At 40.6% G+C, this 26,081-nt stretch overlaps 1 protein-coding gene across 3 annotated transcripts in view; it reads left to right on the top strand.

Moving 5' to 3' along the window:
- parp8 (poly (ADP-ribose) polymerase family, member 8) overlaps positions 1-26,081 on the top strand; it is a 169,832-nt gene that overhangs the window by 64,647 nt on the left and 79,104 nt on the right. For all 3 annotated transcript variants that reach the window (XM_007892207.2, XM_042335361.1, XM_042335349.1), the window contains 4 exons: positions 10,725-10,814; positions 13,417-13,487; positions 17,182-17,259; positions 19,188-19,282. In XM_007892207.2, coding sequence (XP_007890398.1) covers positions 10,725-10,814; positions 13,417-13,487; positions 17,182-17,259; positions 19,188-19,282 — 334 coding nt within the window. The remainder of the gene's footprint in view (positions 1-10,724; positions 10,815-13,416; positions 13,488-17,181; positions 17,260-19,187; positions 19,283-26,081) is intronic.

The raw sequence follows: 26,081 nt of genomic DNA, 5'->3' as shown, positions 1-26,081 counted from the left end.
AAGGATTATTATTATTATATTCTGGAAAGATGAGATCAAATGCCTTGTTCATCCGAACTTTTCTTGTGATCTTCGCATTGGACATAAGCTAACTTTCAACTGAAGTGAAGTGAAGGAGTGGCGTGTTTGCTGATGTAATACCAGCTGGGATCTGGTGTAAAAGCCCTGTCTGCAGAGGACAGGGCAGTTTGCACCAACCTTTGTTCTAAGAAAGAGCATGTGTTGTACTTATGTCGTTAGCTTTCCTCTTCACCCGATTTTCCACAAGTGCTAACTTCAGTGCCTTGGGACGACCATCCCACCGTGAAAGGCGCTATCTAAATGTAATTTTGTTGTTGTTGCTGACTCCAACAAAGTAAATGAACTGCATTAGTGTACATTAGAAATAAAGATGAAGAATAACAGGATCTTTGTACATCAGTGTAATGTACTCGTAAATTGTGCTTCCATTAGCTTTAATGTTGGGATTTTTTTATCACTTAATGTCAGATGCTAAATTTGCTCTAAAGCATCAAAGCTCCCAAACTCTGCGCTAGTTGAAACCTATGTTGAAATAGTCTATGACCCCTTACTGCAAGATGAGCAGATGTTGCTGCTTCCTTTAGACGTAATAATAATAATCCCTGCATTTGATATAGCGCTTTTCACGTCTTTAGACGTCCCAAAGCGCTTCACAGAATATACTGTAGAGTGAATTGACTGTATATTTGTGGGGGAATGCGGCAGCCAATTGCGCACAGCAGTGTCCCACAAACAGTCATGGATTGAAAATAAACAATTTATTCTTTTTTGTTTTTTTGGAGGGATTATTGTTAGGCGTGTGGAGCAAGGAAACTTGCCCAAGGTTTCGCCCTGCCACGTATGTGAGACCTTTCAGTTGACAGTGGCATTTGCATGTCGGTGTGTTCTCTTTTGGTTTCAATAAATATTTCCACCCCTCTTGAATCCATCCCCCATCTCGAAATAAACCTTTGACTGTCGAGTGCCTTCCAACATCCTCCCAGCATGAAAGGAGCTACATAAGTGCAATTTGTTGTTGTTGTTGTTGTTGTTCACCAGCATTGCATTACAGCACAGAAAGAAGTGGTATTCTTATCAGCATTCTTTCACCTAATAAAATATAATAATAATCTTTGCATTTGAACTTTCCATCTTTGAAATAGCACCTTATCAAATGTAATTTGTTGTTTGTTATTATCCGATTGCCTAAATGTCTGAAAGCGCTTCACGAGATTCGCTGTAAATTGTACTGTTTGTGTATTTGTATACCTGGAGCATAGTGACCCTCTGGAACTCCATCTCGCAGTCCCTCCATCTCGTTCCCTCCCTCGCTACCTTCAAGACCCACATCAAGACCCTCCCCTTCGACTGTGCTTTCGATCTCCTTGCTTCCCCATCTGACCTCCCCCATCCCGACCCCCAGCTCAGGTCCGTAACTCTGTCTGTCCAGCGCCTTGGGATGTCCTCCCGACGTGAAAGGCGCTATCCAAATGTAATTTTGTTGTTGTTGTTGGCCAGGGAGAAACCATTTCTCCCAGCCAACAGCGTGAAGGGTGCTATGCAAGTGTAATTTGTTGTTGTTTTCGAAAAATGCCATAGGATCAATAAAATCCAACTGAACAGATAGACATATTAATGATCCTATGGCATTTTTTAATGTTTCATCTGAAGGATGACCCTATGACAATGCAGGGTTCCCCAACTCTATTGGAATGTCAGCCTAGACTGTGAGCTCAAAGTCCCGACAACTTTAGTTACAAAACCAGCTCTGGCTTTCATCTCATTCAACTGTTGGATTATCCAGCATGTTGAAACCCATGTACCTTTTAATTTTTTTTAAATTAGGGTTTGATAGAGGAAATAAAACGTGAACTTCAGAAATAAAAACCACAAAAGAGCAATTGCGGTTCTACAGTCATTGAACAGTGAAAGAGTTTTGGTCTATGGTTTCATAGAATAAACAATGCCATTTTAATTGGTTACAATATCATTTTGATGCTGGTTTGTGCTTTCAGGAACTATTTGTATGTAAATCATCTAAGTGGAATAGTAATCGTTATGGAGTAATCTCTATAGGTTCGCCATTAGCACTTTCTCTCCACTTCCTCCTCAGCAATGTGTGAAGAGTACTATGGTGTATTCTTTAGCGAAGGCTCCAGTTTGAGGCACCCCTTGCTTGCTATTATATCAACAACAGCAACAATAAAATTACATTTGTGAAGTCCCTTTCATGACAGGAAGACATTCCAAGGCGGTGGAAAGACACAGTTATGGATCCGAGCTGGGGGTCAGGGTGGAGGAGTGTAGAGGGCATGGGAGGAAGCAGGGAGATCAAAAGCACTCTCGAAAAGGAGGGTCTTGAGGTGGGTCTTGAAGGTGGCAGATGGAGGGACTGCGGGATGGAGTTCAGGCCTTGAACTTGGGGGAAAGAGCGAGTTGGAGGGACTCAGACAGCAGAGGCAGAATGGCTAAAAGCTCACCCAAGGTGGGGGGAATATTTTGTGAGGATATGAAGCAGGCCAGTCACATCCTGATGTAGGGCTTGATCCCATAATCTTCTGACCCAGCAATGAGAGTGCTACTAATTAAGCCAAGCTAATGCAGTTGTTCCCTGCAGTCTTATGAAGGCCAACGGTTTCATCCTGGAAAATCCCCTCAAAGCTGTTGAGCAGAGTTCAGCCAGCAGATCCATTGACTGAACGATACAGTGCTGAACGGAAGCCGACAATCATTTTGTAAATCAGTACTGTACTGGCACAAGAGTTTCACTTATTAACAATCTAGGGGAATCCCATTGATCAGCACTGTTAGCAAGCACTTCAGAGAAACCCAACCTTAAAATTCTCCATCCGAATTCACACCTTAACTGTTAGTGGATTCTACATACCTGCAAGTCATCATCAGAAACAGTGTCTTATAGTCATAATCAAGTTAACTTGTCTTAACTTGCAGGTTAAAATTAGAAATTTGTAAAGTGTTGATTTGGAATATACCAAAAGTGTTGGAGGTGCCACCCTGCCCTCAAGCTTGGGTCTTGGTAGACTACACCTGACACTGTATTAGGTAGGCAGGGTGTGTCCCTTCGGGGAGAGAGTGTACATTCAATTCCAGACACAAGAAATTTGCACTCAGCCTGGTCTGAAAAATCTTTAAGCATCGTGATGGATTTCTGCATTTGTCAAGTATTTTTCTAGCCACAACAACAATAATTTGCAGTTATATAGCGCCCTTCACGCCAGACAGTGTCTCAGAGAGCTTGCACTGCGAGTGGTGTTTGGAGGAAGGGAGGGGTACCTTTGACATATCTGGGAATTCCTTATTGACATATTACATATTTCAACGTGCTGCACCCAAGTGTCATCTTTAAATGCAAACTATAATTAAGATTGGTTTGGTAAGGGACAGCGTGGAGTGCTTTTGCCATGCAATAATGTCCTATAGATCTTGTACAGTCGCTTCATGATGGGCCAGTGATGCTGCACCAGCCAACATGTCTCATTCAATTAGAACCGCTTGCATGTCTTTTACAGAGCTGCTGGCAAAGCATGTTGATTCTGCTTAAAAAAGAGGACCTAGAAATTGTTGCTGCATCTTATTAATTATTGGGTGTCAAACTGTGAAATATTATTCCACAGTAGCGGTGTTCTGAATGTTGAATGTCTTGTGCAATTTATATGCTTTGCTTGAAGTAAATACAGTAAATGTAGTCCTGTTTAGTAGTGATTCTCTCGCACATTCTCGGCTCTGATCCCTGCCCTCACTGCAAGTGCCAAAGACTCCTATCTGATCATCAGAGATGAGGTCTGTTGACCTGCTCTTGTCAATGCCAATTACTGCTGTGAGGATAGAGTGGCCAAGTTTGTATGCCACTAAACCCTTGTCTTGCAAAAAATACTTCATGTGTATTCAAACAGATAGCTCAGCATCTCAATTTGGGTTAAACATGTGGATTTGCAGGTTGGAAGGCTAGTTTTGACTTCTGATCTGTGAATAAAATCACTTGTTTTGCTTCCATTTGTGAAAATAATGTCAACTAAATTGCAATTCCAAAGCCTTGCAAAGGCTCTTTTTTAGCTGTGTTTTTGCTTTCTGGCTTTTTACTGGATCTTCCTTTTATTCCCCTGCCTTCTATCAAAATCACCCAGAAACGTACACTGAATTCATGAAACTATTGAAGAAAGTTGTCTGATCATGCATGGCTAAAGGACCATTTCGCTTGACCTAAATAATTGAAAAAGGAATGGAAAATTATCTGTATGGGAATAACCCAACAAATGATAGGCAGCATGGATTAAGGATGGATTGATCTTGTCAAGACAATCTCTCATAAGTCATTTTTGAGGTTGTGACACCTAATTTGACAGGGGGAAGCCATATGATGTAGTTGCTCCAAAGGCCTTTGTCAAAGTAGCATATAAGGGACTTCTTTACAAAGTGTTGTCACTGAGTACCAAGGGTAAGATAGAGACATAAGTTAATAATTGGCCAAAGGGAAATAACAGGTAGTAGTCATTGGTAGAATTAGGTTAAATAGAGAGAATTATTGAGAATGATATGCAGAGGTCCATGCTAGAACCTTCCTGTTTCTTGTACCTGGATTTGGAAACTTAGTGAAAGCCAATTATATTTACGATTGACATCAAGTGAAGGGGAACTCTGGAGTTAGGTTCTTACAAAGTGAGTTTGATTAAAAAAAAATGCACTAAGGTTGATCATTTCACTAACAATGAAGTTCAATCTTAATTCATTGTTGGTGCTTATCTATTGCATAGAATATGCCTCAAACTGATGCTGAATTACAGATATCACTGCTAAGGCATTCCTCAGGCATTGTGAGATCAATGTGTGTGTGTGCATATATCTGTGTTTGTGTATATTTTTTCTTTGTGTGTGTGTGTTTAGAGGGGATCAGCTGCTGTACATTAGCCTTCAAAACATAATAATAATGCGGTCACTTAATCCACGACTGTTTATGGGGCACTGCTGTGCACAATTGCCACATTTCGCCCACAAAATACACAGTTAATTCACTTTACGAATATGTTCTGTGAATCGCTTTGAGACATTTCAATGATGTGCTACGGAGCTATATCAAATGCAAGGATTATTATTGTTAAGCATAATCTTGTTTATTGTGGGAAAAAGAAAAATTCACATTAGGCGGAGGAGGGAGTGTTCCTCTGAATTTTGTGGTTTAGACGCAGCATTTATCCAGAATGAGTTGATGTTTACTTTGCATCTGGGCCATGTACTACCTGTTCCAGCAGGTCCCACGTTGGGTGGAAAAGCTGTTTCATTAACCAGCAGTTGGATCCCTTATCTTAACCAGCATAAATATTTAACCAACATATAGATTAAAGTTTTAATTATTGTTGCACAATGTCTGCCAGAAAGGTTGTCAAAGCACCTTACTACACAGGGTATGTGCATGCATCACCAATGTCCTAACCATGAAGGCATTCAGGTTTTGTTTAAAATCAAGAGTTCGTCATAAAATACTTTCTTAATAAACACGGAAGACATCTTCTTACTAGATAATCACCTATTAACTTTTTGGGATAGACTGTTGGGAATCAATTCTAATGGAATGATAGTAACCATATAAGTTGTTAATAGTTTTTGTCCTCATTAGTGCATACCAAGCACAGGAATCTGTAACAACATCTATCACTTCCATATCGAGGGGATTGTACCAGGCACTTCAAGGACATGCTGCCACTTTCTTTGAGGCCCAGCACTCATGCTGCTTACAATTGCCAGATATCTGGTACAATAACAGAATAAGAATGATAGTTCCCATTCTTTTCTCAGAATTGTGGAGTAAATAGGTTTTTCTCCAAAGTCGATCCATGAGCTCTTTCTCAGAATCAGCAGAGGCTCAGGAGGGGCCCTCAGCTTCTATAAAGTTTGTTCGGACTCTTTCGGTTTCCTTATAGCCCTCACACAACTCACTTGCGGAATGTTGAAGCAGAAAGCATGAATGAATTTGTGAGGAAACTTGTTGTTTTGATGAAAGGAGTATGGGAAAGGGGAGGGGGGAGAGACGATTACAAAGGGACGAAGGCTCGTGTGGTATACAATAATAATCCTTGCATTTGATATATCACCTTATCATGTCTTCGAGGCGTCTCAAAGCGCTTCACAGAATATACTGTCAAGTATATTTTGTGGGCTGATATAAATACCACATTGACTAGTTGAGCTGAATGGCCTGTTTCAGTGCTGTACAGTCTGCGTAACTCCCCCCAACTAGTCTGTTGAGTTTCCTATTAATTGCATTGATGCTTTCTGCTTCAACTGCCAGGGTAGAACTAAGGATGGGAGGGAGATTTGACAGAGACATGGGGATGTTGATTTCATTCATTACTCACAATTGTCAAAACAGGAAGGGTGACAGGTCAAAATTCTTGCCTCGTTTAAGAAGTAGCTCGATGCTGAAATGGGAAGAGGGCGGTGTGGACATTTTGACAGAATAAGATCAAAAAGGGCCTTCTTCATTCATACCTCTCAGATCTGTTTTTGAACTTCCTCATACAATAACGTTATGTAGGAGAGGCTTTCACAGTCAGGAGCAGATTGACCCACTTGTTCCTCCTCGGACCCTAATGCTCGGCCCGCCCATTCGCTCAGCTAACACAGGCCTGCTATACCCCTCTATTCCACCATTAGAGGCCGTGCCTTCAGCCAGTAACCCCCTAACCTCTTGAACTCACTGCCTCAATCCCTCTGCCTCGCCCTCCCAATTATCTTTAAATCCCATCTTAAGTTCTGCCTCTTTGACTGCACCTGTGGTCACGTCCCCTTCTCCCTTGCTCAGCTTTCGGAGATGCTATCCAGCGTGAAAGTTGCTGCTGTCAGAGCCTACAAAATAGAGTCACTACACTGTACAATAAATCCTGCGGAGTGATTGGAGATGTCCTCATGATATGAAGGGCGCTATATCAATTACAAGGATTATTGTTATATTTGATTTTGGGTCTGTGAATCTGGAAACAAGAGATGTGTTTTCTTGGCTATCTACCAAACAAGTGATACAAGTGTGTCAGTGTGGCTCAGTTGGTAGCACCCTTAAGTCAGAAGTGGTGGGTTCACCACTTAGGGTGGTTACCCGTGGACAGTTGAACTCACATAGTCTAAGATGACACTCCAATGCAGTGCTGGGGTGTGTTGCATTATCAGAGGTCCTTCAGACAACTATATTCGAAAAGAGAAGGGAATTTCCCCCGCTGTCCTGGCCAACAATTCTCCAAATAAAATTGGTCATTTGTTTCATGGCTGTTTGTTGGACACTACTATGCACAATTGACTGCTAACATTCAGCTCCCATATACACAGTCATTACACTTCACAATAAAAACTTGTGAAGCTGTTTAGGATGTGAAATGTGATTCCTGAGGTGAAAGGTGCGACACCAAATGCGAGGATTATTATGATAATATTTCCTCACTCAGTAGTGAGAAGTTTGAAGAACAGTGAGTGTACTGACGATGACTAGTAAAGGTAAGGATACTACTAATGCAAGAGCTTTTGCAGGCATTTTCAGCACTTGCTTGCCTCAGCGCAGATTAGGTGTGATTATCAAAGCAATGAGTTGAGGATCTGTGCTGAAGATAGCTTCCATCCTTCAAATTTTCAAGATAGGTGAGCAATGGTGCATTCACTCTTTCTCAGTAGAGTTATTGACTTGGTCCTGTCAGCACTGCAGGTAAGGTACCTTCTGTCTGCCCTCCCCTTCCCTGCCACGCTATACAGATTTGGTCTTGGTTTGTTCCTCAGATGGCAAGTAATCCACTGTCTGATGCCTGCAGGAAAAAGAACAAACATCACTTTTAATGACATCCACCAGGGTTATTAATGAAGGCAAGAAGGAAAGTGTGGTCACCATGTGTATCTCCCTAATGAGCCCTGTGTTACAATAAATAAACAAACCCTATTTGTCACAACCCTATATTTAAATCCATTTCAGCAGCTCACCAAACACACCATAAGAAACCAGCTTCTCATTGAGGCTAGGATGCTTTGTCCTAACCAAGGCTCTGGAAAAATCCAGTGCTTCTGCATTCATTCTGTGCTGGTCATAGAGAACTCAATTCCATTTCTGAACCATGAGATGGAAAGCCTCATAAATCAACTGATTTTTCTGAAGGCAAATAGTAGCAGTTTCTTATGATTTAGCTGTTAAAAAAGTTTCCAATTCATTACAAGCTCCATTTGGTTGACAACGATCAATAGTAAGGTTATTGATCTATAGATTGCACATCTAACTTTTATGCTGCTGCTATTGTTTTAAGTGTAGCTGGCAGATTTCATTGTGCAACTGACGTTTTTGTTATTGTACAGCCACAGACAACTCGAGCCTGCTGCGGTCAGCTCAGAACATTATGGCACAAAGGAGACATAATTGGGGAGAAATTCCACCTGGGCCTAGATTTACTATATTTATATACCATTTCAGAATGTCTAGAATTTGCCAAATTCTTGAATTTGGTTTAAGTTTGAAGCTGTTTTTCTGTAGTGCCTAAATTCATTTTAAGAATTTGCCAAATTCTGGATGCTCTAAAATATTAAGTAAATAGACTAAACATACACCAGGTGAAATTTGTATCCCATTGTATCTTCCAGAGAGTGAGTAAGTGCAATGTTAAAAGCTTGATTTCTGCAAAAGTCACATCCCCCAACCCCCCAGCTCGGAATCAGGCGTTAACTGTTAAGCGTTCTGAGACTCTACCCTGCGTGGAGTACAAGTTGTTGATGTTGTACACACTATGAGATCACTTGACATAATAATAATCCTTGCATTTGATATAGCGCTTTTCACGTCGGGAGGACTTCCCAAAGCGCTTCACAGAACACACTGTAAAGTGAATTGACTGTATATTTGTGGGCGAACGCGGCAGCCAATTGCGCACAGCAATGTCCCACAAACAGTCATAGATTGAAAATGACCAATTTTATTGTTTTTGGAGGGATTATTATTAGGCGTGTGGATAAGGAAACTTGCCCAAGGTTTCCCCCTGCCTGGAATTGAACTCAGGTCTCTCGCTTGCAAAGCGAACGCTCTAACCACTGAGCTACAGGACTCCACAGGTTGTGTTTGTGAGTGAACTATTGTATTAAAAGATAGCATAGTACAGACTGTTGTCCATCTGTGTAGTCTATGGACTAATCCATCTGAATTCTATCTCTTAATACTGAATCCTTTGTAAACAATATTAATTAATACAGATTGATACAACTTTCATTTAAAACAAACTCCAAAAACCTACGGTATTTGTCAACCTGTCAGAAATGAGTCGAGGCTTCTTCCTTTATCTTCAGCACTAATGTGAGTTATACATATGCTCCACACTGTAAACTATCTCTGTATCCTCATTGGGTCAGGGTTAATTCTCCCTTTCCTCACCTCAGAACTAGTTAGTGAGTGAGAACTACACTGACTCATTAACAGCCACATCATGAACACCTTTCATATCCAGTACAAACTCTAGGTTTCATTCTATGAAAAGAGATGGTCTGAACACATGGTGTAGTGCAGTTCCATGGGTGCTGGCTGCCCTATGGTACCGCCCAACTAGCTACAACAACAACAACATTACATTTGTATAGCACCTTTCACATTGGGAGGACGTCCCAAGGCACTGGACAATGAAGTGTTTCAGACCCGAGCTGAGAGTCGGGATCGGGGAGGGTGGAGGGCAGGGGGTGAAAGGAGGGTGACCAAAGGCATGGTCAACGATGAGGGTCTTGAGACGGGTCTTGAAGGAGGCAAGGGAGGGGGCAAGGTGGAGGGACTACGGGATGGATTTCCAGGGGGTGGAGGCAGAGTTGCTGAAGGCTCACACGCCAATGGTGAGGCGGGGGACATGAAGCAGGCCGGATGCCGCTGAGTGGAGGGAGCGGGTATGTTGGTAGGGATTAGGAAGGGCACAGAGGTAGGGGGGTGCAAGGCCATGGAGGGCTTTCAAAGTGAGGACAATGATCTTGAACTGTATCCTCTGTGATGGGAAGCCAGTGGGGTCGGGTGAGGATGGGGGTGACAGGGTCGTGGAGCCAGGTGCGGGAGAGGACACGGGCTTCAGAGTTCTAGATGATCTGCAGCCTGTGGAGGGAGGAGTTGGGGAGGCCAACAAGCAGCGTGGTTGCGTAGTCGAGCCTGGATTTTATGAACGCGTGTATGAGGGTCTCGGCGGTCTGAGGTGTGAGACAGCTATTGTTCATGTGCACTGTAAATGGGACAGTGAATGTTGGCAGGTCTCTCGACTGTAGAGGGCATCACAGTTGAGTCTGACATTTCTCACATGACTTTTCATCCGATTTTTGCTCTATTTGGGTCCAGGAAACCAAATGAAACACCTCTACTGCCTGCCTTGCTGAGATCAATTAACTATTCACAGACCTGGGTAACATCTCATTGTGTGTACCTCATTATTACACCAGGTATTTGGACCAGGCACTGGGTTGTCAGTGGAAACTTAGGAATTTTTTTTGTTTGAAACCCAAATCAATGTGGGCTGAGATCAGACTGTGCAGCCTCTCACTGGTACATAGTGAAAACATACCGTTTCTTTGCTGGCTGGTAATTAAGGCACTATTTTGTCAGGAAAACATTCCTAAGAGCAAATGTGTATACAATATCATGTCACATTGAAATGGGATTCTTTACAAACATGCAAAATTATTCCAGATTGAAATAATCTAATACATTGTCATCTTCTCCCTTTCAGACAATACATATGTGTCCAATTCCGAGAATGATGATGACGTGCTAGTCACAAGAGATCCCATTCCAGTCATTTTCCAAAGAATAACAACAGGTAAGAGTCAAATTCTGGTTGCTGTTTGCCTAAATCGTGCCACTAGGAACAAAATATTCTTGAGGGAACAATCGACAAACCATGTCTTTTGGTTTGGAAAGGAAGGGGGGAGATGGAATACTTTCTTGTAGAGAGAAAGAAAGTGAGAAAGAGGCAAAAAGAGTCACTAATGCTAACTTGTAAGGATGATAACATGAATGAAAATCGTAAATTATAGTGAAAGGTTGGATGTGTTTGGGGGTATTCCCAGGAGCTGAAGAAATTAAGGTGGATTTAACTGTTACTCAAGATTATGAAATCAATCTGCAAAGTAAACAGAGAGTATTTTTTTAACCCCCTTGTGGACCAATTAATTACTAGAGGACGTAACCTTAAGTCTAAATGGTTAGCACCGTGGCTGGAATGAGTCTCTACTCACAGAGTAATGTGATTTTGGAATCAAATGCTCCAGAAAGGGATGGAATGAAAGATTCAAGAAGAAGGTGGATAAATATGTGGGGAGTAGAAATACTGTATGGTGAGAAGACATGGATGTGGGATTTGAAGAGGTGGTTGGACTTACTACCACAGAATGGTCTGTGGCAGAGAGGGCTCGATAGGTTAAATGACCCTTTGTAACTAAATACTGCAACTGTTTTCCTATGTAATGGGTACAAACAGCACTATTTAACAGTGGAGTAGATTCAAACAATCGAACAACTTAATGGAACATGGCAGAGTAATGCAGGCCTATACTTGTGGAACTGATATTGTTATAACAATTAATCTTTGTTGGAGGCTACTCTGAGTTTGTATGCCTAGGATAGGACTTGTACAAGTCAATGGTAAAAATGTTAACTTTCATTTTAAGTGTCCCCACAAAGTTACAATTCTCTGAAGTAGGCCAATTGGCTGTATTGATGTGACACTTTACCAAATGCCACCATTGTGGGTAAAGTATTAAAGTTTCTTTCAGTACCAACAACCTATTTTTTCTTCTCTCCATCCTCTGAAGCACAAAACCAGCCCATGGACAGGACAACTACATTTCAATAGACAAAACTCAAAATACTGCAGAGACTGGAAATCTGAAAACAAAAACAGAAGTCGCTGGGAACACTCAGCAGGTCAGGCAACATCTATGGAGAAAGGAAAGTGAGTCAACGTTTCGGGTCCATGACCCTTCGTCAGAACCCCAGTTCGCCAGTTCTGATGAAGGGTCGTGGACCCGAAACGTTGACTCACTTTCCTTTCTCGATAGATGCTGCCTGACCTGCTGAGTGTTCCCAGCGACTTCTGTTTTTTTTACATTTCAATACGCATTGCTACTTATCATTTAGAACTGAAATTTAAAATTCCTAAAGTTCAAGGGAAAACAGCTAGTCTGTGTGTGGTGCAAATCACTTCTGTTTTTTAGTTGTGTGCTAGAGAGATTACAGATATCGATGCAACAGGTGATTACTCAGAGAGGTAGTGAGTTTTTTTCATGTGAAAGTTGAAATATTCAGCCAACTGCACCGGCTAGTTTAGTGAACGAACGACTGCCAGATAACATTGAGCTTGACAGTAGATATTCATAATTTTAACCACAATGTATGTGGTCTTTTGAGCTCGTCTTGGTATTCCAACATCTCAAAAAGCAACACTAAAATGTATAATATAAACAGAGCAATTTACTTTGGTCAGGCTGAGTGAAAGAAGAATCCATGCAGTGAGTTGAACAAATAAAGAAAATATCAAAGAGGTTGTTGGTGCTGAAAGGAATTGTAATACTTCATAGAAATCAATAAACGTGATTCTGTGTCCTAAGGCTTGGGTTTATTGGGTGTATTGTTGTGTGTATTGTTGAGTGTGAAGAGTGCGGTCTGCAACATAACCTTAAAATTAGAGTTAAGAGGTTAAGTGTGTAGTATTTTCTTCACACAAAGGGTTTTGCGTCATGGATGCAGGATCAATGCAGCTTCTTAACTGGGGGATGCATAGGTACTTGTGAAGTTAAGGTATATAGAAAAAAGGTGAGGAATAGCTTAGAAGGATAAAAAGCTGATATGAACCAATAAAAGGGTGGAGCGGGCTTGATGGCTGAATAGCCTTTGTCAGGGTCTGTATTCCTGTGAGGTCTTATACGATGGTGTTGGCATTTTTCCAGGAGAGTGTATCATCTTTGTGTTGAGCGCTACTTCAGTATGAACATAGGACAACAGGAACATTTAGGCCATTGTGCCTGTTCATTAGCTCTTGGCGGATATTTTAATCCCAATGCCTTGCACTTCCGTCACGTGAATAATTTGGCTAAGTAGATTCATAGTACTTGCTCTTTAATGGGGATAGGTAATAAGATGTGAGACACAATGGAATCTCTATACGTCCTTGGTTGAGTAAAAAAAGTAGTAAATTCATGCAAAGATTTTTTACCCCTTAATTGATAGGCTAAACACTATAATGAAATCTGCTGTTAGCTAGCATCGTTTGTATCCTGTTCTAATCACAGTTAAATATTTGCCAAGGGGACAATTGGGAGCCATAAATGCAAAGGAAGATCGCCCACTCCATGAAACTCTGCACACTCCAAAGGAAGTCGTTGTGAATATTATATATTATAAATCTTTCCCATATTTTTCAGAATTAAGGTTCCATAATGATGCCACTAGTTGCCTGTCGGTCAGAACAAAACTGCACAACGAGAGGGGTCTGGTAAGTCACGCTTAAAAACAACTTGCTCAACATGAGAAAAATATTTTCAAATATTTTTGCTCAGCGCAGCTCATAAATTGAGAGCTAAGCGCTCTGGGACGCTGCCCTGAATGAGGGGTGCTATATAAGTGCAAGTTGTTGTTATTGTTGAATACTAAAGGTGGGTATCTTGGAATGTTCGCAAGAGAGGTTTGAATGAAGAAGCTCTGGAATTCACTGCCTCAATCCCTCTGCCTCATCCTCTCTTTATATAGTTTAAATTTACCTTTCACTGTTAAAAGAAATGTCTTGAAGCACTTTACAACGTATAATTGATTAGAAATGAGGCGAATGTTGTTATTAGATGCGGCAGCTATTCTGCATCAGTAATGACGCATAAAGAACAATGCGATGAGCTGGCAATTTATTTGAAAGTTGGAGGTAGATTTGGATCACTATCAATTTAATTGATAAGTGTCATGATGGCCACCATTAATCTCTCCCCCCTCCCCCAGTACAGCAGCACAGAAATCATAGTGTTCCATGGAGCATTCGGTCATTTCATTCTGTAACTAACGTCAGTGGAGCCTTGTTAGTAGCTGAGCTTCGTAATATCTGAAACCGACTTACATGGGACCGCGATAAACAGTCAGGAGATGTCAGCATCCACTCTGTATGGTATGTAGCCAACCTGCTCTTGTGCCAAAAATAATGGCCAACTTCCGAGCCATCAGGTTGACATCACGTCCTACACCCAGGAAGTGGCATTAGTGGTAACCAGGTGACTGACATGTCAGTCATTTTTTAGTACAAGAGCTGGCCAGTGAGTGGGAACGAACCAGTCGGCTGCTTGGAGTCACAGTGAATGGGGTCCATACTTTATATAAACCAACCCATGTTACAACAGGCTTCTACTGTTCATCCAATGTTGCCTCTATAAACAGTTAAGTATCCAGCTAGTTTTGAAGGAGTTAAATGAAGCAACATTGACTGATTTTTTGCTGGGATGCTGATCCATGTATCTACTAAGTTTTTGAAAAAAAAAAAAAAATCTTTAGTCTCCTTGATCTTTTTCATTTTAAACCTAGTCCTGCTTTTCCTGAATACAGTGAGCAGATGGAGTGTAACTGAGTGCAGTTGAGTTAGACTGGTCCAAAGCAAGTTTAATATCATATGTGTCCCTGCATTATAATGGCACAGTTAATGTTTGAGACCATGTCTTCCCTTTCTATTTTTGTATCCATGTCTCTGTAATCCGTATGAATAAACATTTTAGATTAAAGAGGTGAAAAGGTACAAAATCAGATGTCACAGTGTAACAATAACATCAACATAAGAACATAAAAACATAAGAATTAGGAGCAGGAGTAGGCCCCTCGGTCCCTCGAGCCTTCCCTGCCATTCAATAAGATCATGGCTGATCTATTTTAAATCCACCTACCCGCCTTATCCTCATATCCCTTAATCCCTTTATCCACAAGAAATCTATCAATCTCATTCAATAACAAATATAACTTATATAACGCCCTTCATGTAGGATAACACCTCAGAGTTCTTCACAGTGGTGAGGTTGGACACAGAGCAAGAGAGAAGGGAGTGAGAGAAGTGACCATAAGTGATGACCATAAGAGGTAGGTTTTAAGGTGGGATTTAAAGACAGATAAAGAGTGGGATGATTGAGGGGTTGAGGGACTTCCAGAGGTTAGGGACATAATGGCTATGTGCTCAGCCACTGATGGTAGCATGGAGGGAGCAAAGTAGAGGCTGGTGTGAACCTTAGAACTGACTGAGCAGTGAAGGAAACGACAGCTGCTGTACAGCCATTTGAGCCTGTGCTGAGCACCATGGGGAACCCATCAAAATAATAGGATATAGAAATTAGCGCGACAGACTACTAAAGAGCCCACAAGTCCAGAGAAAAGTTGTAGCAGATGGTCTGAAAATTCAACACTGAGGAAGGCTGATTATCAGAGCCTTACACCAGGGTCTAAATTACAATGATTCCTAACAGGACTGGCTTACAATGATTGCGAGTCACAATGCTTACTGCTTCTGGTAGCTGCAAGGGCATCACGTTGACCTGTGGGATTTCCTCCCCGACAAGGGTTCTCAACCATTGGTATGATGTATCTCCTGGCACCAGAAGGAGTCATTTTGAGATGTCCTCCTGTCGTGAAATGTAAATGTAAAATTGTTGTGGTTTGCATTGGGTTATTGTTACCTGTTATGAAGCTAATTATTATTGATAAACCCAATAATATAATTTTGTTAATACAGACCCTGACAAAGGCTATTCAGCCATCAAGCCCGCTCCACCCTTTTATTGGTTCATATCAGCTTTTTATCCTTCTATTGCTATTCCTCACCTTTTTTCTATATCCCTTAACTTCACAATTTTTATTAAAATAGCTCACAGTCTGGGCTGACACTCCAGTGCAGAGCTGGAGTTGGGGAGGGAAGCCTCTTATTGTTTGGGGTGCTGTGCTTCGGATGAGATATTAAATCTGAATCTTATTGGTACGTATTCAGTTGAATGTTAAAGATTCCCATTGTACTATTGTACTATTAGAGTGACTGTCTCCTGGTGTCCTGGCCAACAATCCCCCAGATAAATCGGTCATTCACTTCTTAGCTGATTGATGTGTGACATTGCTGTGCACAAATTATCTGCCTTGTTAACCTACAAAATACATGATCCCTACACTTTATGCTTTGAGACATGCTTCCTCTTTGCAACCTCCTTCAGCCAGAGGATAATAATAATCCTTGCATTTCATATAGCGCCTTATCCCTTCTTCGAGACATCTCAAAGCTCTTCACAAAATATAATGTACAGTGAATTGACTGTATATTTTGTGGGCGAAACGCAGCAGCCAATTGCGCACAGCAGTGTGCCAGAAACAGCTGTGGATCGAAGTGACCAATTTATTATTATTTTTTTTTGAAGGAGTTATTACCTTGGAAAAGCGATCCACCAATCGACTAACAACTGGGTTCCTACTTACTGCTAGGTAAAGAGAGGCGTGTGGAGGAAACTTGCCCAATATTTTGCCATGCTGGGAATTGAACCCAGGTCCCTCGCTTGCGAGGTGAGTGCTCTAGCCACTGAGCTACAGGACTCCACGATGTGATGTGACTGTCAGAGTCACAGGACAGTTCCACAGTGATCACAATGACTGTGTGGTACTGGTGAGCAAGAGAGTTGTGGATTGGATTTAATCTGCACTTTCCGTCTGAAATAATAATTTCAGGGAAGGGGGAGAATCTACCAACCCCCCCCCCCCCCCCCCAAAGGTGCTTTGATATATTTTCATTCTTCAGGACAGACAAATACCAGGAAGTCTTTCTTTATCTGAGGGTAATCAACAAGTTGCCAAGATAGGTGGAAGAGGCCAGGACACTCGACTCATTTAAAAAGTAGCTTGATGTAGTGATGGGGGATGGTGGGGTTGGTGTTCTGGAGTGATGAGATCAGATGGGCCGAAGGGCCTTCTTCATCCAGACCAAATTTTGATCATGTGATCTTCTTTTGTACAATTCCATGTTTGTGGTATAAATACGCAGTTCTAACACTTTACATTATATCCTGTGAAGCACTTTGAGACGATCTCCTGACATTAAAGGTGCTGTATCAAATATAAGGATTATTATTAACTCTACTTTTTTTATACACTGTTTTTCTGACATTGCTTTTGGCTTTGTTTCTTTAATCTAGGAATCAAGACATAACAGCACGATAGAGGAAGATTCAGAAGGAGACAATGACTCAGAAGAGTTCTATTATGTGGGTCAGGTAAGCAGAGTTCCAGTAAAGCATCAGTCCATATTCTTACTTAGATAAATAGAGCAATGCTGCATTTATCCACAAGACCCATAGTCACTTCACTTTACAGTGGATCTTGTGTTTCGAGATGTCCTCCCAATATGAAAGCTCAATATCAGACGCAAGGATTATTATTGTTGAATCACCACCACCAACAACCACGCCAGCTCATTATGTCATTATATCAAGTAACCCCATTTACTTGTGTTACAAATACTCTGAAGGAGAAATTCCACCTGGATCTTGTTTTTTTTTAGCAAAATGTAAAAAATATTATTATTATTAACACTATATTTATTAGAGAGTCCAGAATTTGGTAAATTCTTAAATACTGTATATCCTTAATTTTAAAGCTGGCTTTCTGTAAATTCTTTTAAGAGATGACAGTAAACTGGCTTCAAAGTTAAGTCTGAATTCAACACTTGGTCTTTAATTATCGCTTAAAACATATAAAATAACATATTTCGTATTGTGATACATCAAATCTGTTAAATTCACCGCATGGTACCAGTGCTGCATATGGATGGATCCAGCAGTTCAAGAGATTGCAGAGAGGCTTTAAACCTAAGTGGTTTTGCAGAACCTCACAACATAAATCCGCCATGAGACACCCAGACATGTTCAAGAGATCCCATGGCAGGGACAAAGCAATGGGACGTAAACATCCCTTTCAGTGAGAGACACGGTCAGTAACCATGTGTGCCTTTAAATCTTTTCAGCGGTGGCAGTAATCAGATACAACAGTAAATCCACAGATGCATTAAGAATCCATTTACACATTTCTATTTAATATTCAGCCCAGCTTCAATCAAAACATTAAAGCTACAAAACACCAGCAAAGCTTGAAGATCCAGCACGCAGATATGGAAATTATTTTAATATTAAGTATGGAATCTTTATAAATGATAATAAGGACGCAATGTGCTCAAAGCTTCACTGCAGTGGTGTGGAATTCATTCAGAACTTCTCACTCTGTTTAGACACTGAAGCAGGGAGCGTGATGGTGTCTAATATCCAATACCTTCTTTCCATCTATTAAAGTACTGACATGTGCTCAGCATCCTTGAGCAGGGAGCCTGCTAGCATGCCACTCACAATCAGATCAATATAATTCCTCAATTGAAGCAGAACGTTTTCTCTAACAGCGACTAGGAAACAAATTTCCTGCAAGTTAAACATAGCCTTTTCCAATGAGCCAAATTCCAATGAAATGTTATTCACTTTTGTGCAACAGTAAAAATAATTGTTGCATTTGATATAGGATCTTTTATGGGAGGACGTCTCAAAATTCATCAAAGGATATACTGTAAAGTGAGCTAATTGTGTATTTTGTCTGCAAATGAGGCAGTCAATTTGGGCACAGCCCACATCCCACAAACATCCAAGAGATTAATAACCACTTTTATCTGGGGGAAACTTTTCTCTTATCGAATAAAGTGGGATTATTAAATGGACTACATAATGTCCATCTGATGGGCAGATAGGACCTCAATTTGAATAAACACATCAAGGGAAAAAGATTAATCTGTCAGCCTGGCTCAGTTGGTAGGAGTCTTGCCTTTGAGCACTCTCACCTCTGAGTCAGACGGTTGTGGGTTCAAGCCCTATGTAGGGACTTGGTAAAATCTAAAGCGACACTCCAAAGCAGTGATGGGGATGTGCTCCCTCACAAGATTTTCTACAAAACTTAGTGAATGTGTGTTTTGTAGTCGAACACGGCAGCCAATTTGAGCACAATAATGTCTATCCCACAAACAGCCGAGAAGTGAATGATTGAATCTTATCTGGGGGATTGTTGGCCAGGACGCAGGGAGAAATTCCCTTTTCTTTTCTCACACAGGTACATTTCCCCTGTTTTTAGTGCATATTTAAATTGTAACTTGTATTTTTGGTTTCAGGGAAACTTTGATGGTGAGCTTCACAAGCACTTGCAACTGGAAGCTGATCTGGCAGCTGTGAGAGAGATCTACGGACCTGGGGCAGTATCCCTCAGGTACATTAAATTAGCTTAGAGCTGGCCAGGAAACTGTGTTCTCAAAGCCACCTGCTTTCATTATGGAGGACACTACTGAGAATATTCTTGGCTTATTTCAACATCTATTTTGTTCTGCTCTTTTCAAAGCGAAGCTTACAAGACCTGTGAGTTATATTTGACATCTTTGAGATACATTAGTGTCTCTCAATAGGAACAGAATTGTAAATTGCAGCAAAGTAATCAAATTTAAATAAGAAACTTGTCGTCGCTGTTGAGAAAGTTAATCAAGAAATTATATTAAACAGAAATAAAATTTCATTAAATATGATCTCCATAGTAACCATCAGCAATGATATCGTTCGTGATAACTTTACCCTATTATTTTTAGAACAGGATGCAACAATGCTAGGCTTTGGTGATATCAGTGCATCTGACATGTTTATTGCTGAGCAGAGTGACTGTAATTCATCATCATACATACCACTGAAAAATGCATAAAGATGCTGACTTTTGAGCTTCTTTGTGCTTGCATCAAAGCGTCATGATGAATTTTATCAAAGCCAAAACAAACGTTATGCGTAGGGACATTTGAAGCATGATTGAACAATGCTCTTGTCTCTGCCCTGTGTTACTCTGCTCGTTTTATTGCTTCTATTTTTGCTTCTCTTTCTCCTTGTCAGGCAAAATGCCACCGCCAATGCCTGCTGGGAAGGCCAGTTTTTGCCACAATGCCTGCTGCTGACTGCACTAACTTGTGTTGATTATACTCATTGCCAATAACCACCTATGGAAAATCTCTTGTATTATGGCAGTAAATTACAACTGAGCTCACCCTAGCACCACCTTTCAGTGCCATTTTAAGCATGGTTCTAACTCAAAGGCTGTTGTGGGTGGCTTTAGGGGTTGTTCAACTATTTTGACCAACTATGGTCAAAATAGTTGATCAACCCCTAAAGCCACAACAGCCTTTGAGTCATACTTTTAAAGTTGAGCTGCCCCTGTTAATGTTTGAGTCAACATGTGGAGACTCACTGGATCTGAATCTCCCCACTGTTCACTCAAACATTAACAGGGGCAGAGTTTCCTAAAGTGTGCTAACATCATATGATAATTATCACGTCACATATCCCATTTTGTACTCAATATCTCACGTTTCACATTTTGTGGTTCTCTGTGGGACATTGCTGTGCACAAACTGCCTGCCACGTTTGACTACAAAATACACAGTTACTACATTTTACAGTGATTCCTGTGAAGAGCTTTGAGATGTCCTCCTGATGTGAAAGATGCTATATTATATACAAGGATTATTATTATTTGCATTTAGTTATCTTTGATGTTACATGAATTATTTTTCTACTGTAATTCTTTCAGAACTGTACATCAGCACAATATCCACAACTTACTGTATTTGAGCTGTAACATGTGTTTGTGTGGTCCTTGTCCTTGGGCAAATATTACACACAATATAATTGGGAAACAGTTACTTGGTGACTGGCTTGTGGAATGTTGCTGTGTGCGTTTGCCTACAAATACAGTCGCTACACTTGACACTTGTACTGAGACTTTTCAGCGCAATATCTAACAATAAATGCAAGGGTCAAATCATCGAGATGTCTCAGAGGGCTTCACAAGATTTTAATGTAAAGTGAAGTGACTTTGTGTTTGCAGGAGAACCTGGTAGTCAATTTGCACAGCAATGTCCCACAAACAACAATCAATTTTACCTGGAGTACTGTTGGCCAAGGCACTGGGAAAAACTCCTTTCTCTTTTTAAAACGTGCAAGATCTTCAATAATAATAATAATAATAATAATCCTTGCATTTGATATAGCGCTTTTCACGTCGGGAGGATGTCCCAAAGCGCTTCACAGAACACACTGTAAAGTGAATTGACTGTATATTTGTGGGCGAACGCGGCAGCCAATTGCGCACAGCAGTGTCCCACAAACAGTCATAGATTGAAAATGACCAACTTATTATTGGAGGGATTATTATTAGGCGTGTGGAGTAAGGAAACTTGCCCAAGGTTTCACCCTGCCTGGAATTGAACTCAGGTCTCTCGCTTGCAAAGCGAGTGCTCTAATCACTGAGCTACAGGACTCCAATGTACATCTAAACAGGCAGATAGGACCTTGGTTTCACGTCACAATCAAATGAAGGCATCTCTGACATTGCAGCGTTCTCCCAGCCTAGACTATATGAGCTCAGTGTTCCAATGGGGCCTGATTTCACAAGTTTCTGACTAAAAGGTGTGAGTGCTACAAACTGAGCCAGACTGACCCATAGAATAGGATGTTGCTGTGCATCGGCTTTGAATATTGGCTGTTCTACATCCAGCTAGTTTAGACCAATGGTACAAGAAAACCTGTTTTAAGAGTTTTTTTAAAGAACAGTGACGAATGCATGGCCAGAGTCTGAGAGAATCAGTGTGGAGCACAATTATGCACGGAGAGGTATGGGCTGATGTGCTTGAAGCTTAGTTGCTTGTTCTAAATCCGTAACTCAGACAAAACAATGAAAGAGGCAGGTAGAGGGAATTAATAAGACAGTTCTCACAATAAGAAATGCTACGGTAGTTGATTCTTAATGTGAGAATAAGATAATTATCATAAGAGTTTAAGAGAATCATAAGCCTTTGTGTGTTCTGAATATCTTATCCTCAGCAGGCATACCTCTGTACAAACTCAGTTGCTGAATTGCATCATTTTTCACTGAAGACATTCCTTAGTGAGCTCTCGCCAGTCAAATATTCAAAATGAGAAAGGAGTCTCTCCCAGTGTCCTGGTGTACATCATCCCACATTAATTCAACTTTTTACTAGAGCAAGTAGCTGGCATATAAAAACAGTCACCACCCTTGATAATAATTACCTGTGAATTGTGAATTGCTTTGGGACGTTTGACGTTATAAGTCACGATAAAGCTACAAGTTCTTTTTTCTATATTTCCACACATAAATCATCACCCCAGGTGATAATTATCACATCGGAAAGTGCATTTCCCCATCCTTTATTGTGGGTGAATTGCATGATGAATATAGAACATAAGAACATAAGAAATGCTAGACAAAAAAAGACCCAAGGTCCATCTTGTTTGCCTTCCACCTTCCTGCCGGTCGCATGCACATATGTCCCAAACTATCTATATACTATATCCCATAATGTTATTTCCTAAAAGAAAACTATCTAATCGGTGTTTGAAAGAATCAACACTCCATACATATTATTTTCCTTCTGTTCAAATAATAGTCCCTTCCAGAATTTTTTGTCCCCATGTGAAGTACTTTATATTTCTCCACATTGAATTTCATCTGCCACTGATCTGCCCGATTCCCAAGTGTGTTCAAATCCTCCTGTAACATATCTTGTTCAGCTTTGCAATCAACCATCTTCATTAGCTATAAAGACTCAGATTAGGTTTAAAGATGGATAAACTCTACCATAGCCCTGATCTTCCAGTCTTCAGCCTACAACAATAACAACTTGCAGTTATTTGGCATCTTTCATGTAGGACATCTCAGAGCATATCATCAGTTCAGTGAACCAATTATTGATGTGTTTCCTTGTAACTAAGAGGAGGAGAATTAATAGTAACAATATTCTGGTGCCTCATTCAGAAGAGTTCTGGCAGACAAATTGTCAGTGCTGCTTGGAGAGTAAACAAATAGATTGCATGATCACTGCTTACAACACAAATGGGTGATAGATGGGAATGTTGGTCTTGAACTGCTACCTGTCACAATATAGAGTAATGGACGTTCCTCACTACGGTGTAGAGATTGCTCAGTTTTAGTCCACTGAGGAGCAAGTTGTCTGTTGCAATCCCAAATTTCCTTTTTCAAAACAGCCTCTGTGTTTCCATTCCTAGAGAATCATTTACAGCTGGTGCAGGATTTTTGACAGCAAATGCTAACAGAAATTAATTCAGTTTCTCATTCTGTCCTATTGTCATATCTTTTAGTGATTTTGCATAAACCATTTAGGCGGTTAACTAATTTAATATTTCTTTTAGGAAATAACAGAATGTATAAATAAAGAGAATGCAGTGAATGTTATACATATGACTTTTTAAAAAACGTTTGGTAAGGAGCCAGCATATGGAGATTGTAGCAAATAATATGGCAAATGAGGTTTTGTATTCCACCTAGTCTTGGGACGTCCACCCAACGTGAAAGGGGCTATACAAATGCAACTTGTTGTTGTTGTCGTTTTAGCTTTTAAGGCTGTTTGGTCTTTAAATTTAAGATTATGCAGAATTGTCAAAAATTCTCCAATCTTAATTTGGAAGCCACTAATAGTGGTGGAAAACCTACTTCTAAATTAAGACTGCATTTAAGAATTTTCCATGAATCTTAACCTAAAAGATAAAACAGTCTTAACAAGCTTTGGATTTCATACCCACAATATTGAAAAGGAATGTGGCAGCACAAACAGAAAGATAGCTGAAGGACAGGAAGCAGCGATTAGGTTGAAAACAGGGACAACAGCTTGGCTCAGCTGGTGGCAATTGCCTTTGGAACAGAAGGTTGTGGGTTCAAACCCCAGGAAGGACTGAATTGCTGCCATGTATGCTATAAGCATCCCATGATTCTAAGGATTGCATGCAGGTAAATAGCAGTGCTATTTCCTAGGTTGTGTTCCAGTGTCACAGCTGTGGGAGTGGTGTCAAATATTGATGGGAATCTCTCATCCCTGTGAGTTATTTTGGCCATCTGTAATTGTATCATTGCCAAAAAAAGAGAGAATCTAGAACAGAAGGCGTTAGATGCAAATTAAATTGAGGCAGTAGGATGTGAGAAAGATAGATACTTAGTAAGGTTATTAAGGGATTTATAAAAAGGAAATGGAATTAAAGAGAGGGTCTATAGACATACTGACGGAACAAGTCCAATGAGTCAAGTGGCCTACTTCTGTTGCTATTTTTCTAAACTGAATAATGCTGCTTATAGCAACCGAAGAAAGCAATTCAGCCTGTTCAGCCATCTCTGCCAGTGTTATTCTGCTTGATGTAAATTACGTTGACACAGGATTCTTTCAATGATTTCAAAACAAATTGATGGACCCAAAAGATGTTCAAGTTAATTACCATAGCCTAACATGACGCGAACTTATAAGTAAATGGCAATAAAATACAGGAATGTATAGGTTGGCAAATATTCTTCCCTCACGTGTGCTGCAATTACTGTAGAATCAAAGAAATTCTCAGACGTACGCAATTCAACCAATAACAGAAACAACAAAATTACATTTGTATAGCACCTTTCATGTCGGGAGGACATCCCAAGACACTGGCACACCAAAGGTCTTTCCCACTGGAGTATAATTCCATTTCCTTCCTCTCTCCCCATGCCCCTATTCTTCAGTGTTTACTTAACTCCGTTTTAAACAATGTCATTAATTTGGGTTAAATAGCCACTAATGTCTTCTATAATGTATTGATCAAGTGGATTTGCTGAGTTGCCTCCACCTCTGCTAATCCACCCTTCCACCCCTCCACTCTGCACTCCCTCCATTCCATAGTCCTAATGTTAATCTTCAATTGATGTTTTCTTGTTGCCGATTCATAGAATCATAGAAATTTACAGTACAAAAGGAGGCCATTTGCCCCATCGAGTCTACACCTGCTCTCATTACAAGGTGTATGTTCAGTCCTACTACCATGCCCTGCCTTACCCATACTCCTTCAACCCTCTGCCCTTCATATAACTGTACTTCCTTCTTGAAACCCACAATGAATTCTGCCTCTATCACTTAACTTCATAGTGCATTCCACATCCCAGCAACTCGTGAGTGACAAAAATTGTCCTAAGTTCTCCATTCGCTCTTCTTGTGTCTATCTTATAAACCCTAGTCCCTGAATCATCTACCTAGTGGAAATAACTTATTCCTATTTGCCCTGTCAAAACTGCTTATAATTCTGTAAACCTCTATCAGGTCCAATTCCTCAAGCAGGAGAAAAAATCTTTGGTTGTTTCTCTCAGTTAAATATGGCTTTTTTTTCTCAGGTATAACTGGTGTACTTTTAGGCTCTTATTTACAAAACAACAAAATTACATCATTTATATTCTGACTTGACTCTTTGTCCTATCATTAAGATCCCAGTAGTTTATCTGCGAAAGGCACATAATGGTGATTAATGTGCTCCATTCTAGTGTTATACCCCAGTTTCCTTATTAGAATTTCACACATTTAAGAATGATTTCCAGAAATTTGCTATATTTGCTTGATTGACAGCATTGCTAGACCAGGCTATTTCATTGTTTTTCTACAAATATCACTATTTGTATGGTAAAAAAAAGCTGCACCCTCTCATTTTTAGCTTCAAAACACAGATAGCCATAGATACCTCCAGATATTTCCCTCACTTATTCCTAAAGTTATTCCCCCATATTATTCCCAGTTATTCCCCCCAAGTTATTTCTCCCCAATTAAACCTTGAAACCTTCACCCTGGTCAACTTCCAATGCAACAACAACAAAATTGAAGGTGGCGAGGGAGGGGGTGAGATGGAGGGACTGCGGGATGGAGTTTCAGAGGATGGATGCAGAGTGGCGGAAGGCCCGCCCGCCGATAGTGGGGCGAGCAAGGCGGGGGATGTGAAGCAAGCCGGAGCCCGCTGAGCGGAGGGAGCGAATAGGGTGGTAGGGGCTTAGGAGGTCAGAGAGGTAGGGGGGAGCCAGACCGTGGAGGGCTTTGAAGGTGAGAACCAGGATTTGAACTGTATCCTCTTTGTGATGGAAAGCCAGTGGAGTTGGGCAAGGATAATAATAATAATAATAATAATTATCCTTGCATTTGATATAGAGCTTTTCACAT

The sequence above is a fragment of the Callorhinchus milii genome, unplaced genomic scaffold (assembly GCF_018977255.1).
Source record: "Callorhinchus milii isolate IMCB2004 unplaced genomic scaffold, IMCB_Cmil_1.0 Scaffold1, whole genome shotgun sequence".
Classification (NCBI taxonomy): Eukaryota; Metazoa; Chordata; class Chondrichthyes; order Chimaeriformes; family Callorhinchidae; genus Callorhinchus; species Callorhinchus milii.
This window is presented reverse-complemented; position numbering and strand designations above follow the sequence as displayed.